The sequence below is a fragment of the Salvelinus namaycush genome, chromosome 25, assembly GCF_016432855.1.
Source record: "Salvelinus namaycush isolate Seneca chromosome 25, SaNama_1.0, whole genome shotgun sequence".
NCBI lineage: Eukaryota > Metazoa > Chordata > Actinopteri > Salmoniformes > Salmonidae > Salvelinus > Salvelinus namaycush.
Genome location: NC_052331.1, coordinates 5,187,507 through 5,205,655, shown reverse-complemented (window position 1 = coordinate 5,205,655; position 18,149 = coordinate 5,187,507). Strand labels below are relative to the sequence as shown.

Genomic DNA, 18,149 nt, shown 5'->3' with positions numbered 1-18,149 from the left:
GGGCAGTCACTACCATTATGGGACTTTAATTGTTTTATTCTATGTTGATACAGCATTCAACCCACAAATGCATAGTACATTTAATGTGGGGGTTTTTATTATCGAAAACTGATCATTTTTTTCTATAATCGAACCAAAACTGACCTCAGAAAGAACTAAATGCTCAGCTCTATTCCTTGGCCATTCATAACTGATGTATTAAAACTAACATTGATGTATGTTTTATGAACTTGTGGCAGTAACTCCGGCATAAAGTGAAAGCACTGTAAACGTGGAAGATAGTATCTCTACAAAGGCAGAGCAAATAATTTATTAAGGAAATATAATTTCACAAATAAATCCCATTCTTTAGTGATCCATCTGAATCTTACTAAATGTCCTAATCAAATGTTCACCATCAATATGAATGGTCATGTTCAGGAGTACCAGACAGGAGAAAACATTTTGAAAAGAAAAATGTTCTTATTGAACAAATTAGTGCCCTCCCCTTTTCTAAATATGTTATATTTTGCTGCTATTGAAAGCCACCCAGCTCTGACAAAGCAAGGGTGTAACCGTGGAGTACAAGGTACGCAGGCTTTTGTTCCATCCCAGTGCTACACCTAATCTAGTTTATCGTGGTCCATATTAAAGACCATGATTAGTTAATTACTCAAAGCATGTGTGTGTGTGTGTGTAAGTGCTGGACTGGAACACAAGCCTGCACTCACAATAGCAAGACTAGATTTGAAGACCACTGCTCTAGATTCTGGAAATGAGACCGTCCCTCCAAGGTTGGATGGGTGGTGTGGCTCTACTGCCCTCCTCTGGCCAAACATGGGTAACTACAGCCTACAGGGAGCACATAGCAGTGCATCAAATCCAATTGTCCAATTATAAACAACATATATACTGTCTGGCTGTATTAGGTTCTTATTTAATATCTTAACTTATCAATGCTATATAAATTAGATTCTCAAATGAACGTCATCTACCAGCAAGAGGGTGTAGCATGCGCATCGGAAACCATGAAAGGTTACACAGAGGGATGCCACATTCAAATAATAGGGCTCCTTTGACACATGCATGGAAGTCCAACACTTAGACTGGAGCCTCCACCAGCATCGTCTCTCACAAGTGCGGTCTCCAAGGCACACACAAGACCCATGTCTCTACTTTGGAGAAAATCAAGAAGTATACAGGAAAAAAGACAAACACACTAGCTTGGTGCAGTCAAAAACTTGATTTTCATGTTTTATATATCTCCAGCTTGGAATAATATTGTGAAAATGATTCAGTGAAAGAGCAGTTTGAAAAGACCACCTGAAATTGCAGCCTGTTTTGGTGGGAGGAGTTTTGGCCTGCCTGGTGACACCACCAGGCGGTAAATTAGTTAATAAACCAATAAGTTAGAGCCTTCGATCCTCTCTGCCAAACCCAGCTAGTTTTCCCCTCCCCACTCCGACAGTCCTAGGAAAATTCTTGCTTGAAATTGCTCTTTGCTAAGAAGCCATTTTTGACCATTTTAATTGAAAACAATCACAGTAAGGTACTTAATTGTTACCCAGAAATGATTTGGTATTAAGATAAAAACAGCTGTGAGTAAACAATGTCAAACTACAGGGAACACATCTATTCTCATCAGCAGAAGTAATTCATCTTGGAGTACACATCTTATCCACGCATTCCTCCCGGAATAATAGTTACTGGCAGTTTACACTTTACAATGATTTCTTGCATTGAAGAGCAATGTCTCACCTATAGGGAATGACAGAGGACTTTAGTGGCCAAACGGCCGCATTAGCATGGCAGTGCCATTAAGGTCTTCCACCATTTTAATATAGTCAACTGGGTGGGACTTCCAACTTCATCGGCCAATCCTTCCTGGTGACCCTGTTGGAGTCATGTCCAACTGATTCATCAGGAGGGATCAGCCAATCGTGAAGAAGAAAACTGACTACTTTCAAAATGGAAGCCTCAAAAAAGGCACTGCCCATGCTGTCAGATTCTAAAATGGCACAGATAGAGATAGAAAGAGGAGTCCTCTATGTTATCGTCGCATTTTGTTGGAAAAAGGTAGCCACCTAGTGGTTAAAACCTCTTATTGCAGAATCAAGTCATAACAGTAGAAAACAAATCACTTTGGAAGTCTCAGGTAGAGTAGGCCTAGATGACAATACTAACAATGAACAGATCAAATAATTATGATTCAGCAGATTTATGAACGGTCTAACAACACAACACTTCTTTGGAGAGAGATACAGGGACATCACTCCACTTCTATACCAGAAAGCACATGAGCTATTTGTTTAACTTGTATTGTTTTATTTATGTTTGAATGATAATTTGTAAAGTGATAAGAGGAGTTGCTTGGTAGGCCTCAAAGCTTCCTGGTTATGCAGTCAGGAAGTTGCCACCCACCCTTACTAATCTTTTTCCTATGGTTACACCACTAGCCCAGTTCAAGGATGGTGCAGTGCAATTCTATTTTCCCTCAAAGCCACCTTTTCCTCCTTCCTCAAGACAGACACCACCTCAGTTCTCCATGAGGGAGCGTTGTAGAGCCTCCTGGATCATAGTGTGTTCGTCTGTGGAGTAGTCCTGGAGAGAAGGAAAAGCAAGGCATTAATAAATACGATTTTTTTTTAAAGGAGGTCCCGAAAACAATAACTGAATTGTGACCACTGTGTCTTAAGGCTCACGTACCACAAAGGTGTCATAAGAGAAGGTGTGTCTAATCTTTAGGTGCTGGAAGAAGTCAGCGCTCCTGTAGTTGGGGTCCCCCCAAGGCATAGAGGCACAGATAGGACACACCTGCAAGACAACAGAAAATAACTTCTGTGTTCATCTGTGGACACAGATGGGCTTTTAGCTTGCCTTCACAAGTAACATAAAGCAGTAATAGACAAAACATCACACACTGTTAAAGCAGCAATAAACATGCACACTCACGCCGTCAAAATGTCCAGCCAGATTTCTACTGGCCTTATCCCAATAGAAACCCTTTTGAATGGGGTCCCATGAAAGCTAAAGGTGCGTAGAGCTATGCCTGGTTTTGGGGTGGAGACATGTTTTGTAGTAATGGGCACATTTTGTAACATGATACTCTCCACAGTGTTCTTAGACCCCTGAATAGCCACCATACAGAAGGTGATGCTAGGTTTGTTTTACATTACCACATGTTATGCCTGCCAGTTGGCTGTAGGATACTCCGCTAGCAGCTTGCTGGCTAAAAACAGTAAGCAAGCTAGCCATTTAGTTTCCCACATGTGAAATAATCTGAATTAGAATTAAATAATATTCTTAACTTGCCAGTGTAATTTACAACATTATCCCAGTTTAATATGCTGTTTGAATGTAGGGTGCTTATTTAATGTCAAGCTAAAACAAGACAGCAATATTGAAGTTTAAGTGATTATCTTCCCATTTCGAAATAGCCCGATTTTATAATAAAATAATATGCCCTGTCAAATATTGTTCTACTTGCCAGTGTAACCTACAGCGTTATCCCAGTCTGATCAACTATTGTTCTACTTGCCAGTGTAACCTACAGAGTTATCCCAGTCTGATCAGCTACTTCAATGTATTCACTCCCATATCAGCTAAAATTAGAATGTCATGTTTTGGAAGTGGAGAAAAAGCACACATCTCGTAGCTGTTAACTAATAGCCTGGAATTTAAATAGCCTTCCTTCTAAAGAAAATACATTTTGGGGGGATTCTAATAAGGCTACAATATTGTTTGAACAGTCGCTGAGAATATATTTGCTTATCAATGCAAAATAGGCTACTTTGATGCATAGCCTATTGAGCTATGCAAGGTAAAGGAATAATAGCCCATCAGGTGAACCTTGGCTCCTTGCACGTCTCCCTCTATCCTGTCACTTAATTTTTTTCTTGTCTGTGCCTTCAGCCTTGGTACAGTAGCTAGCTAGTTTGATTTGCACTGTTTTTAGCATTTACGATAGCTACTCAACCAGGCATTAGATTAGAGCAGGGGTCTCCAACTTTTTCTAGCAAAAAAATACATAAAAATGGCAAACTATTCATTATTCCTAGCTTTTAAATATCTTCTCTTATCCTCTACCATGCAACTCTTCCCTGGGTCCTTTGTGTACAAGAGATGTTTCTCAATATACTATACCTTGTCAAATAATGGTTAATAAACAACTAAGGGGCCCCGTAACATTATATTTTGGGGTATTTTCCAGTTTTAGCGATGTTCCTGCTGTTAGGCCTACTGTTGCAGCACGTCATGGCAGAGTTTACAAAACAATGGCCACTCAATTGACACAAACAATCATGACATCTTCAGGTAAGCCAACATAAATTCTGTAGATTGCACTGTATTATGGGTAAAATATCAGAAAATACTGGTATTAACTGTAATTGGAAGCCTCTTGTAAAAATTACTCTGTATAACACTTTCTTTACAGTAATAACTTATGCATACTGTAGATTCAAATGATCAGTTTCAGGCGCCAACCTCATGCTGACTATTTTAGTAAATATCTTCTTGAAGCGGCTGTGAAGTGGAATAATATTTTCAGCAACTGTTGGGTAGGCACCTGGACTTATATATAAGTATCTTTATTGCTAGCCAATTGAATTACTGCAAGTTTTATTAGCTAACCTAGCTAGCTAATGTTTGCTAGCTCAAGTCGACACAAGACATTTCAGTCTGCTCTAAATTGCTGGTAAATATCTTGCTGTGCGACCTAGAAAAATCCAGAAAATTAAAGATGAAGATGGGTTTCCCTGTGCTGAAGCAGCTGAGTGACAGAATACACAGAGTGCAGAAATGCCTTCTGGAACACGGGAACTTTCATGTGCTTTAATAACAAACTTGTATTCCATCCGTAAATACAAATAAAATTGTTAAATTACAAGCCTAGTTGGTTTAGACACGGAAAAAGACCGGAGATGAGTTTGGATTGGTCTGCCATGTAGCATGCTTCTGTCTATAACGTGAGCTGGTCATTATGTGTTTATTTTCCTTTCGACCACATCATTTTGAAAGATATCACAATAGCCATCGAGAACTACAAAAAGTTTTGTTTCTTTTCTCAACAACATTGATGCCCTGAATTTAGCAGGCGCTATTGACAGATCAGTTGGAAAAAAGTGATGTCTTTAGCTACCTGCAGATTAATACTAAAGCTATGACAATGTTTGTATTGGTAGTAGTATGAGTTGGGATTATGCCGGTTCATTGTTTACCTACCTGAACAAAAGACTCCACTTTGCCAGATGATTACATGACCCATCAAGTTAGCCAGGTGTGAATACGGCGATCTATTGTATTTCATGAACATGTGTAGAACAATAACCCATCCACTTAGCTCGATATGGCTGGTGGGTGGTTATAGGATTTCCTTCACATGACCCATCAATTTAGACAAGTGTGTCAGAAAAGCATCATCTAATATTTATAAAATATTTTTATCTGGACACTTTGTTTTTGATATCAACCATTTCACCGTTCACACCTTCTGTATCTTGTGCATGTGACAAACTTAGATTTGATATACTGTGTGTTTACCAGAACAACATAACCGGCACAGAAGTCAGATTAGGATATAGTTCTTCCTTATTGTAGGCTACTACTTACCACTTTTAGTCTTGAAATCTTTGGTTATTTGCTAAACTACTTTGTTTAGCACATGACCTCACATGTGAATCCTTAAAGAGATGGGTGGGGCTAAGGCTTAAAAGGGTGTGAATGATACTAAATGGGTGTCGACAAAGAAGAACTCTCCAGTAGGTGTACCAAAACATTGAAAGGCCATTTTCTCAAAAGTGAGTTCAGCAAAAGTTTATTAATGTTCAAAGCAGAATTACTTTCCCCATTGTTCCTCAACTGTAGTGTATGATATATCATTTTCTAGGTCGGAGTCTCTACTTTTATCCAATGTAAAAAATACCATATCAAATGTTGCTACATAAAACCGAATCAAGGTGGTTGGTCACATTTGGTGGCAGAGAAAGAAAGGAAAATGTTGGGAGTCTGGTAAAATAATCAGTGGTATTGAGTAAGTTATAGCAATGTTTAATTAGTTATCTAATGTTAGAAGTAGGTGTATTTAGCCGTCGTATTAAACATTTGTTCAATGGCTAAATTGATATAAGACTATTGGATACAGTGCATTCGGAAAGTATTCAGACCCCTTCATTTTTCCCACATTTTGTTACATTACAGCCTTATTCTAAAATGCATTAAATTAATAGTTTTCCTCATCAATCTACACACAACACCCCATAGTGAAAAAGTGAAAACAGGTTATTTAAAAATAAACAAAACTACCTTATTTACATAAGTATTCTGACCCTTTGCTATGAGACCCGAAACTGAGCTCAGGTGCATCCTGTTTCCATTGATCATTCTTGATGTTTTTACAACTTTGGCCGCCCGGAAAAACTGAGCAATCGGGGGGTGAAGGACTGTGGTCAGGGAGGTGACCAAGAACCCGATAGTCACTCTGACAGAGTTCCAAAGTTGCTCTGTGGAGATGGGAGAACCTTCCAGAAGGACAACCATGTCTGCAGCACTCCAACAATCAGGCCTTTATGATAGAGTGTCCAGACGGAAGCCACTCCTCAGTAAAAGAAACAAGACAGCCCGCTTGGAGTTTACCTAAAGGACTCTCAGACCATAAGAACAAAAATTATCTGGTCTGACAAAACCAATATTGAACTCTTTGGCCTGAATGCTAAGAGTCACATCTGGAGGAAACCTTGGACCATCCCTAAGGCTAAGCATAGTGCTGGCAGCATCATGCTGTGGGGATGTTTTTCAGCGGTAGGGAGTGGGCGACTAGTCAGGATTCAGAGAAAAATGAACGGAGAAAAGTACAGCGAGATCCTTGATGAAAACCCGCTCCAGACCGCTCAAAACCTCAGATTGGGGCGAAGGTTCACCTTCCAACAGGACATCGGTCCTAAGCACACAGCCAAGACAAGGCTTCGGGACAAGTCTCTGAATGTCTTTGAGTGGCCAAGCCAGAGCCCGGACTTGAACCTGATCGAACATCTCTGGAGCTACCTGAAAATAGTTGTGCAGCAATGCTCCTCATCCAACCAGACAGAGCTTGAGAGGATCTGCAGAGAAGAATGGGAGAAACTTCCCAAATACAGGTGTGCCAAGCTTATAGCGTCACACCCAAGAAGACTCGAGGCTGTAATCGCTGCCGAAGGTGCTTCAACAAAGTACTGAGTAAAGCGTCTGAATATTTACGAAAATGTGATATTTCCGTTTATGATTTTTTTATGCATTTGCAAAGATTTTTTTTTTTAAATCTGTTTTTGCTTTGTCATTATGGGGTATTGATGAGGGGGGGAAACTATTTAATCAACCACTGTATATGGCTGTAGAGGTTCCTGGTTTGAATCAACCCAAGATGATTAACCCTGAAGATGGGATGATATGCCATGAATATATACAAATACTTGAACACTTCTCAGTAGGTCACGGGCCGGTACCAGTTGGCACCTTTACAAGTTTATGTATTTTTATCAGCCAAAAACCGTCAATTACCAGCTAACGGGTCAATTACCGGCTAACGGAAACACTGTTACAGAACTAGATTCTCATACCCTCCAACCTCCACCACCTCCCTCCTCCGTGTTTCTTGGAAGCCGCTATCTATGACCATAACACTGTGGCAGGTACATAATGACGGATGAGCACAGTGGAGCAGCGCAATATACTCTTTCACACTCTCTCACAGGGCCCCGAGTACCTGATTTTACAAGCTATCCCCATTTAATTTCCCCTCTTGACTTTCTGTCAAGCTCATGCTTATTTCTCTCCCTCTCTGCAACCACATCTCATGTTACACTCCTGGCTGAGGCAAGCCGTCATAGACATAGCATGCATTAACAGTAACACACCATCTTTGTCCTCACATTTCAAACAATGAATGAAAAATGCTTGAGGGAAACTAATTGGCAGGCGAGTCATGTTTCACTGAAGACCCCTTACCACGTGGCGCGTGTCCCGGGCATGCTGGGAAGTGCAGTGCTCCACCAGGCCGTCCTGGTCCAGGTTCTGGTAGTTACAGTAGGGGCATGAGAAAGTGAAGCGGTTCGGCATAGGGCTGGGGAGACACAGGAGAAGTGGAATGAGGACATGTCACTGGATATGTTTAGATAGTGCCTCTTTTGTATGTATTACAGTGAGGGAAAAAAGTATTTGATCCCCTGCTGATTTTGAACTGACAAAGAAATTATCAGTCTATAATTTTAATGGTAGGTTTATTTGAACAGTGAGAGACAGAATAACAAAATCCCCAAAAACACATGTCAAAAATGTTATATATTGATTTGCATTTTAATGAGGGAAATATGTATTTGACCCCTCTGCAAAACATGACTTAGTACTTGGTGGCAAAACCCTTGCTGGCAATCACAGAGATCTGACGTTTCTTGTAGTTGGCCATCAGGTTTGCACACATCTCAGGAGGGATTTTGTCCCACTCCTCTTCTCCAAGTCATTAAGGTTTCGAGGCTGACGTTTCGCAACTAGAACTTTCAGCTCCCTCCACAGATTTTCTATGGGATCAAGGTCTGGAGACTGCCTAGGCCACTCCAGGACCTTAATGTGCTTCTTCTTGAGCCACTCCTTTGTTGCCTTGGCCGTGTGTTTTGGGTCATTGTCATGCTGGAATACCCATCCACGACCCATTTTCAATGCCCTGGCTGAGGGAAGGAGGTTCTCACCCAAGATTTGACGGTACATGGCCCCGTCCATCGTCCCTTTGATGCAGTGAAGTTGTCCTGTCCCCTTAGCAGAAAAACACCACTAAAGCATAATGTTTCCACCTCCATGTTTGACGGTGGGGATGGTATTCTTGGGGTCATAGGCAGCATTCCTCCTCCTCCAAACACGGCGAGTTGAGTTGATGCCAAAGAGCTCCATTTTGGTCTCATCTGACCACAACACTTTCACCCAGTTGCCCTCTGAATCATTCAGATGTTCATTGGCAAACTTCAGACGGGCATGTATATGTGCTTTCTTGAGCAGGGGGACCTGGCGGGCGCTGCAGGATTTCAGTCCTTCACGGCGTAGTGTGTTACCAATTGTTTTCTTGGTGACTATGGTCCCAGTGTAACAGTTTAACTTTAGTCCGTCCCCTCGCCCCGACCCGGGCGCGAACCAGGGACCCTCTGCACACATCAACAACAGTCACCCACGAAGCATCGTTACCCATCGCTCCACAAGAGCCGCGGCCCTTGCAGAGCAAGGGGAACCACTACTTCAAGGTCTCAAAGCGAGTGAAGTAACCGATTGAAACGCTATTAGCGCGCACCACCGCTAACTAGCTAGCCATTTCACATCCGTTACACCAGCTGCCTTGAGATCATTGACAAGATCCTCCCGTGTAGTTCTGGGCTGATTCCTCACCGTTCTCATGATCATTGCAACTCCACGAGGTGAGATCTTGCAATGAGCCCCAGGCTGAGGGAGATTGACAGTTCTTTTGTGTTTCTTCCATTTGCGAATAATCGCACCAACTGTTGTCACCTTCTCACCAAGCTGCTTGGCGATGGTCTTGTAGCCCATTCCAGCCTTGTGTAGGTCTACAGTCTTGTCCCTGACATCCTTGGAGAGCTCTTTGGTCTTGGCCATGGTGGAGAGTTTGGAATCGGATTGATTGATTGCTTCTGTGGACAGGTGTCTTTTATACAGGTAACAAACTGAGATTAGGAGCACTCCCTTTAAGAGTGTGCTCCTAATCTCAGCTCGTTACCTGTATAAAAGATACCTGGGAGCCAGAAATCTTTCTGTTTGAGAGGGGGTCAAATACTTATTTCCCTCATTAAAATGCAAATCAATTTCTAACATTTTTAACATGCTTTTTCTGGATTTTGTTGTTGTTATTCTGTCTCTCACTGTTCAAATAAACCTACCATTAAAATTATAGACTGATCATTTCTTTGTCAGTGGGCAAACGTACAAAATCAGCAGGGGATCAAATACTTTTTTCCCTCACTGTATATAATCATGATCCCTTCTGGGTTTGTGTCATTCCCATGAAACCCAATCACAGCGTTTATGCAAAAGTCAAAGCCACCAGTCAATAAATACGTTAGGATATTGAGAGCCATTACAAAGTTGAGAACCTATAAAGATGATTTGATCAACACATACGGAGAGGCAGAGAATATTACACTATGACCATATATGGATAATTGCACAGCATATCAAAGCTGCTGTACCACCACCCTCCACTTCTCACCCAATAATGTTAGGCTGGGTCTGGGCAGTGGTCCTGACCCCCTCCTCAATATACTCCTGGTACTTGGAGCATGCTGCCGTGTGGCCTCTCATCTGGGACAGGCCCACCTGAAAGTCGAGAAAACACAAGGCATCAATGCTAGTGCACTTTATTTAAAAACATAGACTTATCCACATTTATAATAGATCATTCACTCACTTCTCTTAATTCCTTTGACTATTCACACAGTTTTACAAACTGACAAACTGCTAGACACACACACCTGTGCTCCACAGCCCTTGCAGGCCGCCATTGAGGTGTGTATGAGGGCCTCTAGGTCAGTGGCTTTGGCCCAGTGGCCCAGTGCTGCCCTACAAACGGCACACACTGGCTTCTGGGGCCGCAGGCACTCCTGCAGACAACTTTGACAAAACCTGGGTGGAGGGAAAGGAGATCGAGATGTTGCAAGTCATTCATAGGCTAAAATGAAAGCAAACATATAGCCATCGTATTACAGAAGGAAAACGAAAGTTAGACGTCTGGTATGACAAAACCAAACAATGATGCTGATTATTGAACCACTATGTTCCTGACTGACAATTGCTTTCTTTACTTTGTGAAATGTGAAATTAGAGGACGGTACGAGTAGAATTGTTTTTATTGATAAATTCACTTCCTGATACAAACGAAAGACCTGTCCGCTGAGGACATTGGGCTTTGTAGTTCTTTACATATCTACGGAATGCATTTCTAATATCATTTAACTACAAAGGCCACAATTCAATTGAAGCCCATTTCTTGATGTAAACAAAACTGAAAGTAAAGCATAGATTTATGAACTTGCAAATATATTACCAACATATAACATTGAAAGCCAAAAGGAAACATTAAATGGCAAGTTAAATATGATTTCCTGTCAGTAGTTAACTTGCCGGATCACATACATGTTCAATCCCTTAGCTAGCCAGCTCACAACACAGGTATCTTGCTGGTTAACGCCAGACAGCTCGTTAGCTTGAACTTGGATGATGTCTAGCTAGCAACGTTTATAGACAAAATGAGATATTTGTGTAAAGATACTCACGTATGTCCACATTGTGTTGTGACAGGGCTATCGAAAATCTCGAGACAAACCGGACATACGAACTCTGTCCCGTCCCTGTCGCCGCCAGAAATATTTTTATTCTGCTGTGCGGAGCTAAAAGATCCTAGCATCGCCATTTCTTCTCCGCTGTCGGGTGGTGAAAAGGAGGGGCATCCTTAGCTTTTTTCGCTGTTGAAGTTTGACAGATTTGGTCATCTTGAGCTGTGTTCAACAGGGGTGTATTCACTAGAAACCAAAGAGAAACAAACGGAACGAAACAGGGCGGGACCTTCCTGGATTTCTCCAATAGAAACTCTCTTTTTGTTGCAAAACTTTTTCCGTTGCAAAACCTTTTCGAAACTGTTTTGCTACGGGTGTGTACAGTACTTAAATGGTAATGCCGGAGAAGCCAGTGTTTGCAGGATATATTGGCACGGGTGTTGTTAGTCCAGAGAAGTCGTGCCGGCAAACCGTGTCAATATATACTCCAAACACCGGCTTCGAGGGAATTATAACTTTTATACAACGGGTTACCAATATATTTAAATAATGATTGACATATTTTCATTAACGTTATTTTGATTAATTTATTCATACTATTTCATCCTTCCACAAAATATAGTCCCAACACAAATCTAGGGTTGCTAGAGACACAACCCAGTCGTTCAGTCTTGTTGTTCTGTATCTATGGACGCGACCCAGTCGTTCGTTCTAAATGTTCCATTGCCATACTGGCTGGCAACATTCGTATCCCTTGTTGGCTAGCTAGCCAACTACGGCTAACTTACAGTCAAGTCAAAAAGAATAACAACAGTAGCTGCATTTGTTTACATTGTTTGCTAGTGACACTTATTTGGATAGAGCCATAACAATGAGCTAATAAGGCGCAATTTCGCCTGGCATAGAAAATGTGCTCTCTTGTCAAGACACTGTAGTTCAGGAGAGCTAACCGAAAACACAGCTAACACAATCACTTCAAACACGGAACCTGTAAAGACTGCAAACTAGCTGCACTTCGTTTCGTTTTAGCTTTTGTAAATTGACATGTCTTTGTATATATCCATTAAAATTATGTCATCTGATAAATGATTTTGACTGGCTGAGAAACGCTGCCTGTCTGTCTCCTACCCAACTCCTACATGTTCATTTCTACGGGACAGCTAGAGATCGAATTTGAAAATTGAATTGAATTGATGTAGCAAGTGTTGGAGACAGACAGCAAGGTTTATACAAATATCCACTGTTGAAAACTAAATGTTAGTCTAAAAGAAATGTTAAATAATGTCTAGATGCTTTTTATAGTGGAGATCAAGTTCCTACCCTACCTTTCTAAGGTCTTCGAAAGCCAAGTTAACAAACAAATCACCGACCATTTCGAACCCCACCGTACCTTCTCCGCTATGTAATCTGGCTTCCGAGCTGGTCATGGGTGCACCTCAGCCACGCTCAAGGTCCTAAACGATATCATAACTGCCATCGATAAGAGACAATACTGTGCAGCCGTATTCATCGACCTGGCCAAGGTTTTCGACTCTGTCAATCACCACATTCTTATCTGCAGACTCAACAGCCTTGGTTTCTTAAATGACTGCCTCGCCTGGTTCACCAACTACTTCTCTGATAGAGTTCAGTGTGTCAAATCGGAGGGCCTGTTGTCCGGACCTCTGGCAGTCTCTGTGGGGGTGCCACAGAGTTCAATTCTCGGGCCGACTCTCTTCTCTGTATACATCAATGATGTTGCTCTTGCTGCGGGTGATTCCCTGATCCACCTCTACGCAGACGACACCATTCTGTATACTTCTGGCCCTTCTTTGGACACTGCTAACTAACCTCCAGACGAACTTCAATGCCATACAACTCTCCTTCCGTGGCCTCCAACAGCTCTTAAATGCAAGTAAAACTAAATGCATGCTCTTCAACCGATCGCTGCCCGCACCTGCCCGTCCGATGCTGGACGGTTCTGACCTAGAATATGTGGACAACTACAAATACCTAGGTGTCTGGTTAGACTGTAAACTCTCCTTCCAGACCCACATTAAGCATCTCCAATCCTAAATTAAATCTAGAATCGGCTTCCTATTTCGCAACAAAGCATCCTTCACTCATGCTGCCAAACATCATCTCGTAAAACTGACTATCCTACCGATCCTCGACTTCGGCGATGTCATTTACAAAATAGCTTCCAATACTCTACTCAGCAAACTGGATGCAGTCTATCACAGTGCCATCCGTTTTGTTACCAAATCACCTTATACCACCCACCACTGCGACCTGTATGCTCTAGTCGGCTGGCCCTCGCTACATATTCATCGCCAGACCCACTGGCTCCAGGTCATCTATAAGTCTATGCTAGGTAAAGCTCCGCCTTACCTCAGCTCACTGGTCACGATAACAACACCGATCCGTAGCACGCGCTCCAGCAGGTATATCTCAATGGTCGTCCCCAAAGCCAGCACCTCCTTTGGCCGCCTTTCCTTCCAGTTCTCTGCTGCCAGTGACTGGAACGAATTGCAAAAATCGCTAAAGCTGGAGACATATTTCCCTCACTAACTTTAAACATCAGCTATCTGAGCAGCTAACCGATCGCTGCAGCTGTACATAGTCCATCTGTAAATAGCCCACCCAATCTACCTACCTCATCCCCATATTGTTTTTATTTACTTTTCTGCTCTTTTGCACAGCAGTATCTCGACATGCACATCATCATCTGCTCATTTATCACTCCAGTGTTAATCTGCTAAATTGTAATTCTTTGCTACTATGGCCTATTTGTTGCCTACCTCCTCATGCCTTTTGTACACACTGTATATAGACTTTCTTTTTTCTACTGTGTCATTGGCTTGTTTATTGTTTATTCCATGTTATTCCTTGTGTAACTCTGTGTTGTTGTCTGTGTCACACTGCTTTGCTTTATCTTGGCCAGGCCGCAGTTGTAAATGAGAACTTGTTCTCAACTAGCCTACCTGGTGAAATATATATATATATTTTTTTTTAAATGATCACGTTCCCGCACTGCGTGACTGTGTGGAGGCTCATTGATTTAACGTTACGTTAGCCTACATGATACACCAGTAAAGAAATAAAATGACTAACTTACCGTTCTTTGTGCAGCTTCAAATGTCGAACAAAGTTGGAAATTGTTGCGCCTCCGTCTGCAATTTTCTTCCCGCATGTTTTGCAAGTTGCAATCCATTTTTTGTTGATACAACGTTGTCTTTATATCCGAAAATAATTATTTTGGATATCATCTTTCCAAGGGCTCCATCTGAATTCACCTGCCGATGTTCCTCGTCACTGCCACTCACAACTTTTTCTCAGGTGGCACAATTAGATTGGCTGCTGTCCGATTCAAACTGTAATCCGTTAAATGAAGAGTTGATGCGCTGCACACTTTTTTTAATAGCATCATTTTTAATATTTGGGCTTGGGAAGGGTATCAAGTCAGGTAAAGCCATAAGGCTCAAGTTCAAGTCAAGTCACGAGTCATTGGTTTTAAAGTCAAAGTCGAGTTGCAAGTCATCATATTTGTGACTCGAGTCCACACCTCTGCCAATATACCACGGCTTAGGACTGCATCCAGGCACTCTGCGTTGGGTCGTACATAAGAACAACCCTTAGTCGTGGTATATTGGCCATATATAGTGCCTTATTGCTTAATTAACTATGGGGTGTGAAGACATACGCAATCAATACATCCACATTTTGTATTTCATAATACATAATTTCGAAAGTGTTCTATAATTTGTCTTTCACTTTGAAAATGTGGAGTAGGCTATGTAGATGGATAGGGGGAAAAATCTAATATAATCCCTTTTTAGAGTCAATTTTAAGGATGCAAAATGTTAAGACCGTGCAAATTGTGTGTAGACTTTCAGCGACTGTATCCCCCCAAGTAAAGCCATGAGACAGACATGTAATATCCACCTAAGTTTGACCTGCTCCACTACCTCAGGGTCTGTTAGATAACACATACTGACACACACACCTCATTGCGGCGAGGCAGATCAGTCTACTGTGGTTTTACTGTGTGTTTCCTCGTACTACCTCTTCTCCCCTTGATAAAAACCTAGATGAAGACTTATGGGCATAAGGAAAATGGAAAGTGTGTCTTTTCAAAACGGTTTTGCTACGGGTGTGTACTAATGAATGCAGCCCTGGACACAATGTATGTTCAGATATAAATTATATAAATGTTTGATGTAGAGCATTATACATTTATTCACCACCAACTGAATTTTGCTCTGCCCGGAGTACCCCTGCAGTACCCCCTCATGTGCATTTGATCAGTAGGCCTATGGTCTCATGAGTCTTCTCAAGTGTCCCCTGTGGCTAGGCCAAGTACCCCCATGGGTCCTAGCACCCCTGTATGGAAACCACTGATGTAGAGAACAAACATCCTCAACTCACATCAGCTCTAGTCATTGCATTTCTATATACAACGCTCCACAACGTATAAGTGCTGAACCTTTTATTATTTTTTATTTAACCTTTATTTAACTAGGCAAGTCAGTTAAGAACAAATTATTATTTACAATTCACTATTTATATTTTTTACAACTTTTACTCAACTACATTCCTAAAGAAAATATTGTACTTTTTACTCCATTCATTTTCCCTGACACCCAAAAGTACTCATTACATTTCGAACGCTTAGCAGGACAGGAAAATTGGCCAATTCACGCGCTTATTAAGAGAACATCCTTGGTCACCCCTACTGCCTCAGATCTGGTGGACTCACTAAACACAAATGCTTCATTTGTAAAGTGTAGAAGTGTGCCCCTGGCTATCCTTACAAGTTTAAAACAAGAAAATGGTGCCGTCTGGTTTCAAATAAGGAGTTTGAAATAATTTATACTTTTACTTTTGATACTTAAGTATATTTTAGCAATTACATTTACTTTTGATACTTAAGTATATTTTAAACCAAATGCTTTTAGACTTTTACTCAAATAGTATTTTACTGAGTGACTTTCACTTTTACTTGAGTCAACTTCTATTATGGTAACTTTACTTCTCCTCAAGTATGACAATTCGGTACTTTTTCCACCACTGCAAAAACGTTGATCATAAAAAATTAGCATTACATATAATAATCTATTGTAGCCATTCAATGCATTTACATGGAAAGAGGAAGCTACAGACATTTAAACCTGTCTGTAGCTAGCTTCACTGGTAGCTCACTAGTGGCCCCTCACCAAAAAGTAATGACAAATGCATGATGTTGGAATGGATGCAATGATAGTATCCTCACACAACATGGATACAGATTGCACAAAACATAGGTATGTGCAAAACATAACATAGATTCTACAAAGTAGCCACCCTTTGCCTTGATGACAGCTTTGCACACTCTTGGAATTCTCTCAACCACCTTCACCTGGAAGGCTTTTCCAACAGTCATGAAGGAGTTCCCACATATGCTGAGCACTTGTTGGCTGCTTTTCCTTCACTCTGTGGTCCAACTCATCCCAAACCATCTCAATTCAGTTGAGGTCGGGTGATTGTGGCGGCCAGGTCAAATCAATCAATCAAATTTATTTATGAAGCCCTTTTTACATCAGCCGATGTCACAAAGTGCTATACAGAAACACAGCATAAAACCCCAAACAGCAAGCAATGCAGATGTAGAAACACGTGGCTAAAAACTCCCTAGAAAGGCAGGAACCTGGGAAGAAACCTAAAGAGGAACCAGGTTCTGAAGGGTGGCCAGTCCTCTTCTGGCTGTGCCGGGTGGAGATTATAACAGTACATGGCCAAGATGCTCAAACATTCATAGATGACCAGCAAGGTCAAATAATAATAATCACAGTGGTTGTAGAGGGTGCAACAGGTCAGCACCTCAGGAGAAAATGTCATTTGGCTTTTCATAGTCGATCATTTAGAGTTAGAGACAGCAGGTGCGGTAGAGAGAGAGAGAGTCAAAAACAGCAGGTCCGGGACAAGATAGCACATCCGGTGAACAGGTCAGCGCTCCATAGCCGCAGGCAGAACAGTTGAAACTGGAGCAGCAGCAGGTGGACTGGGGTGGCCTGGGGACAGAAGGAGTCATCAGGCCAGGTAGTCCTGAGGCATGGTCCTAGGGCTCAGGTCCTCCGAGAGAAGAGAGAAAAGAGAGAAAGAGAGAGTTAGAGGGAGCACACTTAAATTCACACAGGACACCGGATAAATTCTACTTGAATTGAAGTAACAATAAGAAATACTCCAGATATAACAGATTGACCCTAGCCCCCCGACACAAACCATTGCAGCATAAATACTGGAGGCTGAGATAGGAGGGGTCGGAAGACACCGTGGCCCAGTCCGACGATACCCTCGGACAGGGCCAACCAGGCAGGATATAACCCCACCCACTTTTACAAAGCACAGCCCCCACACCACTAGAGGGATATCTTCAAACCACCAACTTACTACCCTGAGACAAGGCCGAGTATAGCCCACGAAGATCTCCCCCACGGCATCTCCCTCACAGCACTCCATCACTCTCCTTCATGGTCAAATAGCCCTTAGAATGCCAATAGTGTTCAAAGCTGTCATCAAGGCAAAGGGTGGCTACTTTGAAGAATCTAAAATATATTTTGATGTGTTTAACACTTTTTTGGTTACTACATGACTCTATATGTTTAATTTCATAGTTTTCACGTCTTCACTATTATTCTACAATGTAGAAAATAGTCAAAATGAAGAAAAACCCTTGAATGAGTAGGTGTGTATATCTTTTTTTTCATTACCCAACACTCATTAAAACCCACCACCTTATTATACTACTTACCATATGACTTTATTAAAAGCTATCTGTCCATAGGGTCTTGAAGTGTGAGTACTTTCTCTATAGTCATTGTGGATATTTTCTGAGCCTGCTGGCCATTGACA

At 41.6% G+C, this 18,149-nt stretch overlaps 1 protein-coding gene across 1 annotated transcript; it reads right to left on the bottom strand.

Annotated features, from left to right (window-relative positions):
* Positions 1-1,207: 1,207 nt before the first annotated feature.
* On the bottom strand, positions 1,208-11,653 carry LOC120020145 (E3 ubiquitin-protein ligase RNF114-like). The gene is made up of 6 exons (XM_038963617.1): positions 11,280-11,653; positions 10,479-10,629; positions 10,217-10,323; positions 7,960-8,074; positions 2,686-2,793; positions 1,208-2,580 (listed from the first exon to the last, which is right to left on the bottom strand). Exons 1-6 carry the CDS (start codon positions 11,414-11,416, stop codon positions 2,515-2,517), a joined length of 684 nt encoding a protein of 227 aa, XP_038819545.1. The 5' UTR covers positions 11,417-11,653; the 3' UTR covers positions 1,208-2,514.
* Between the last annotated feature and the right edge of the window lie 6,496 nt (positions 11,654-18,149).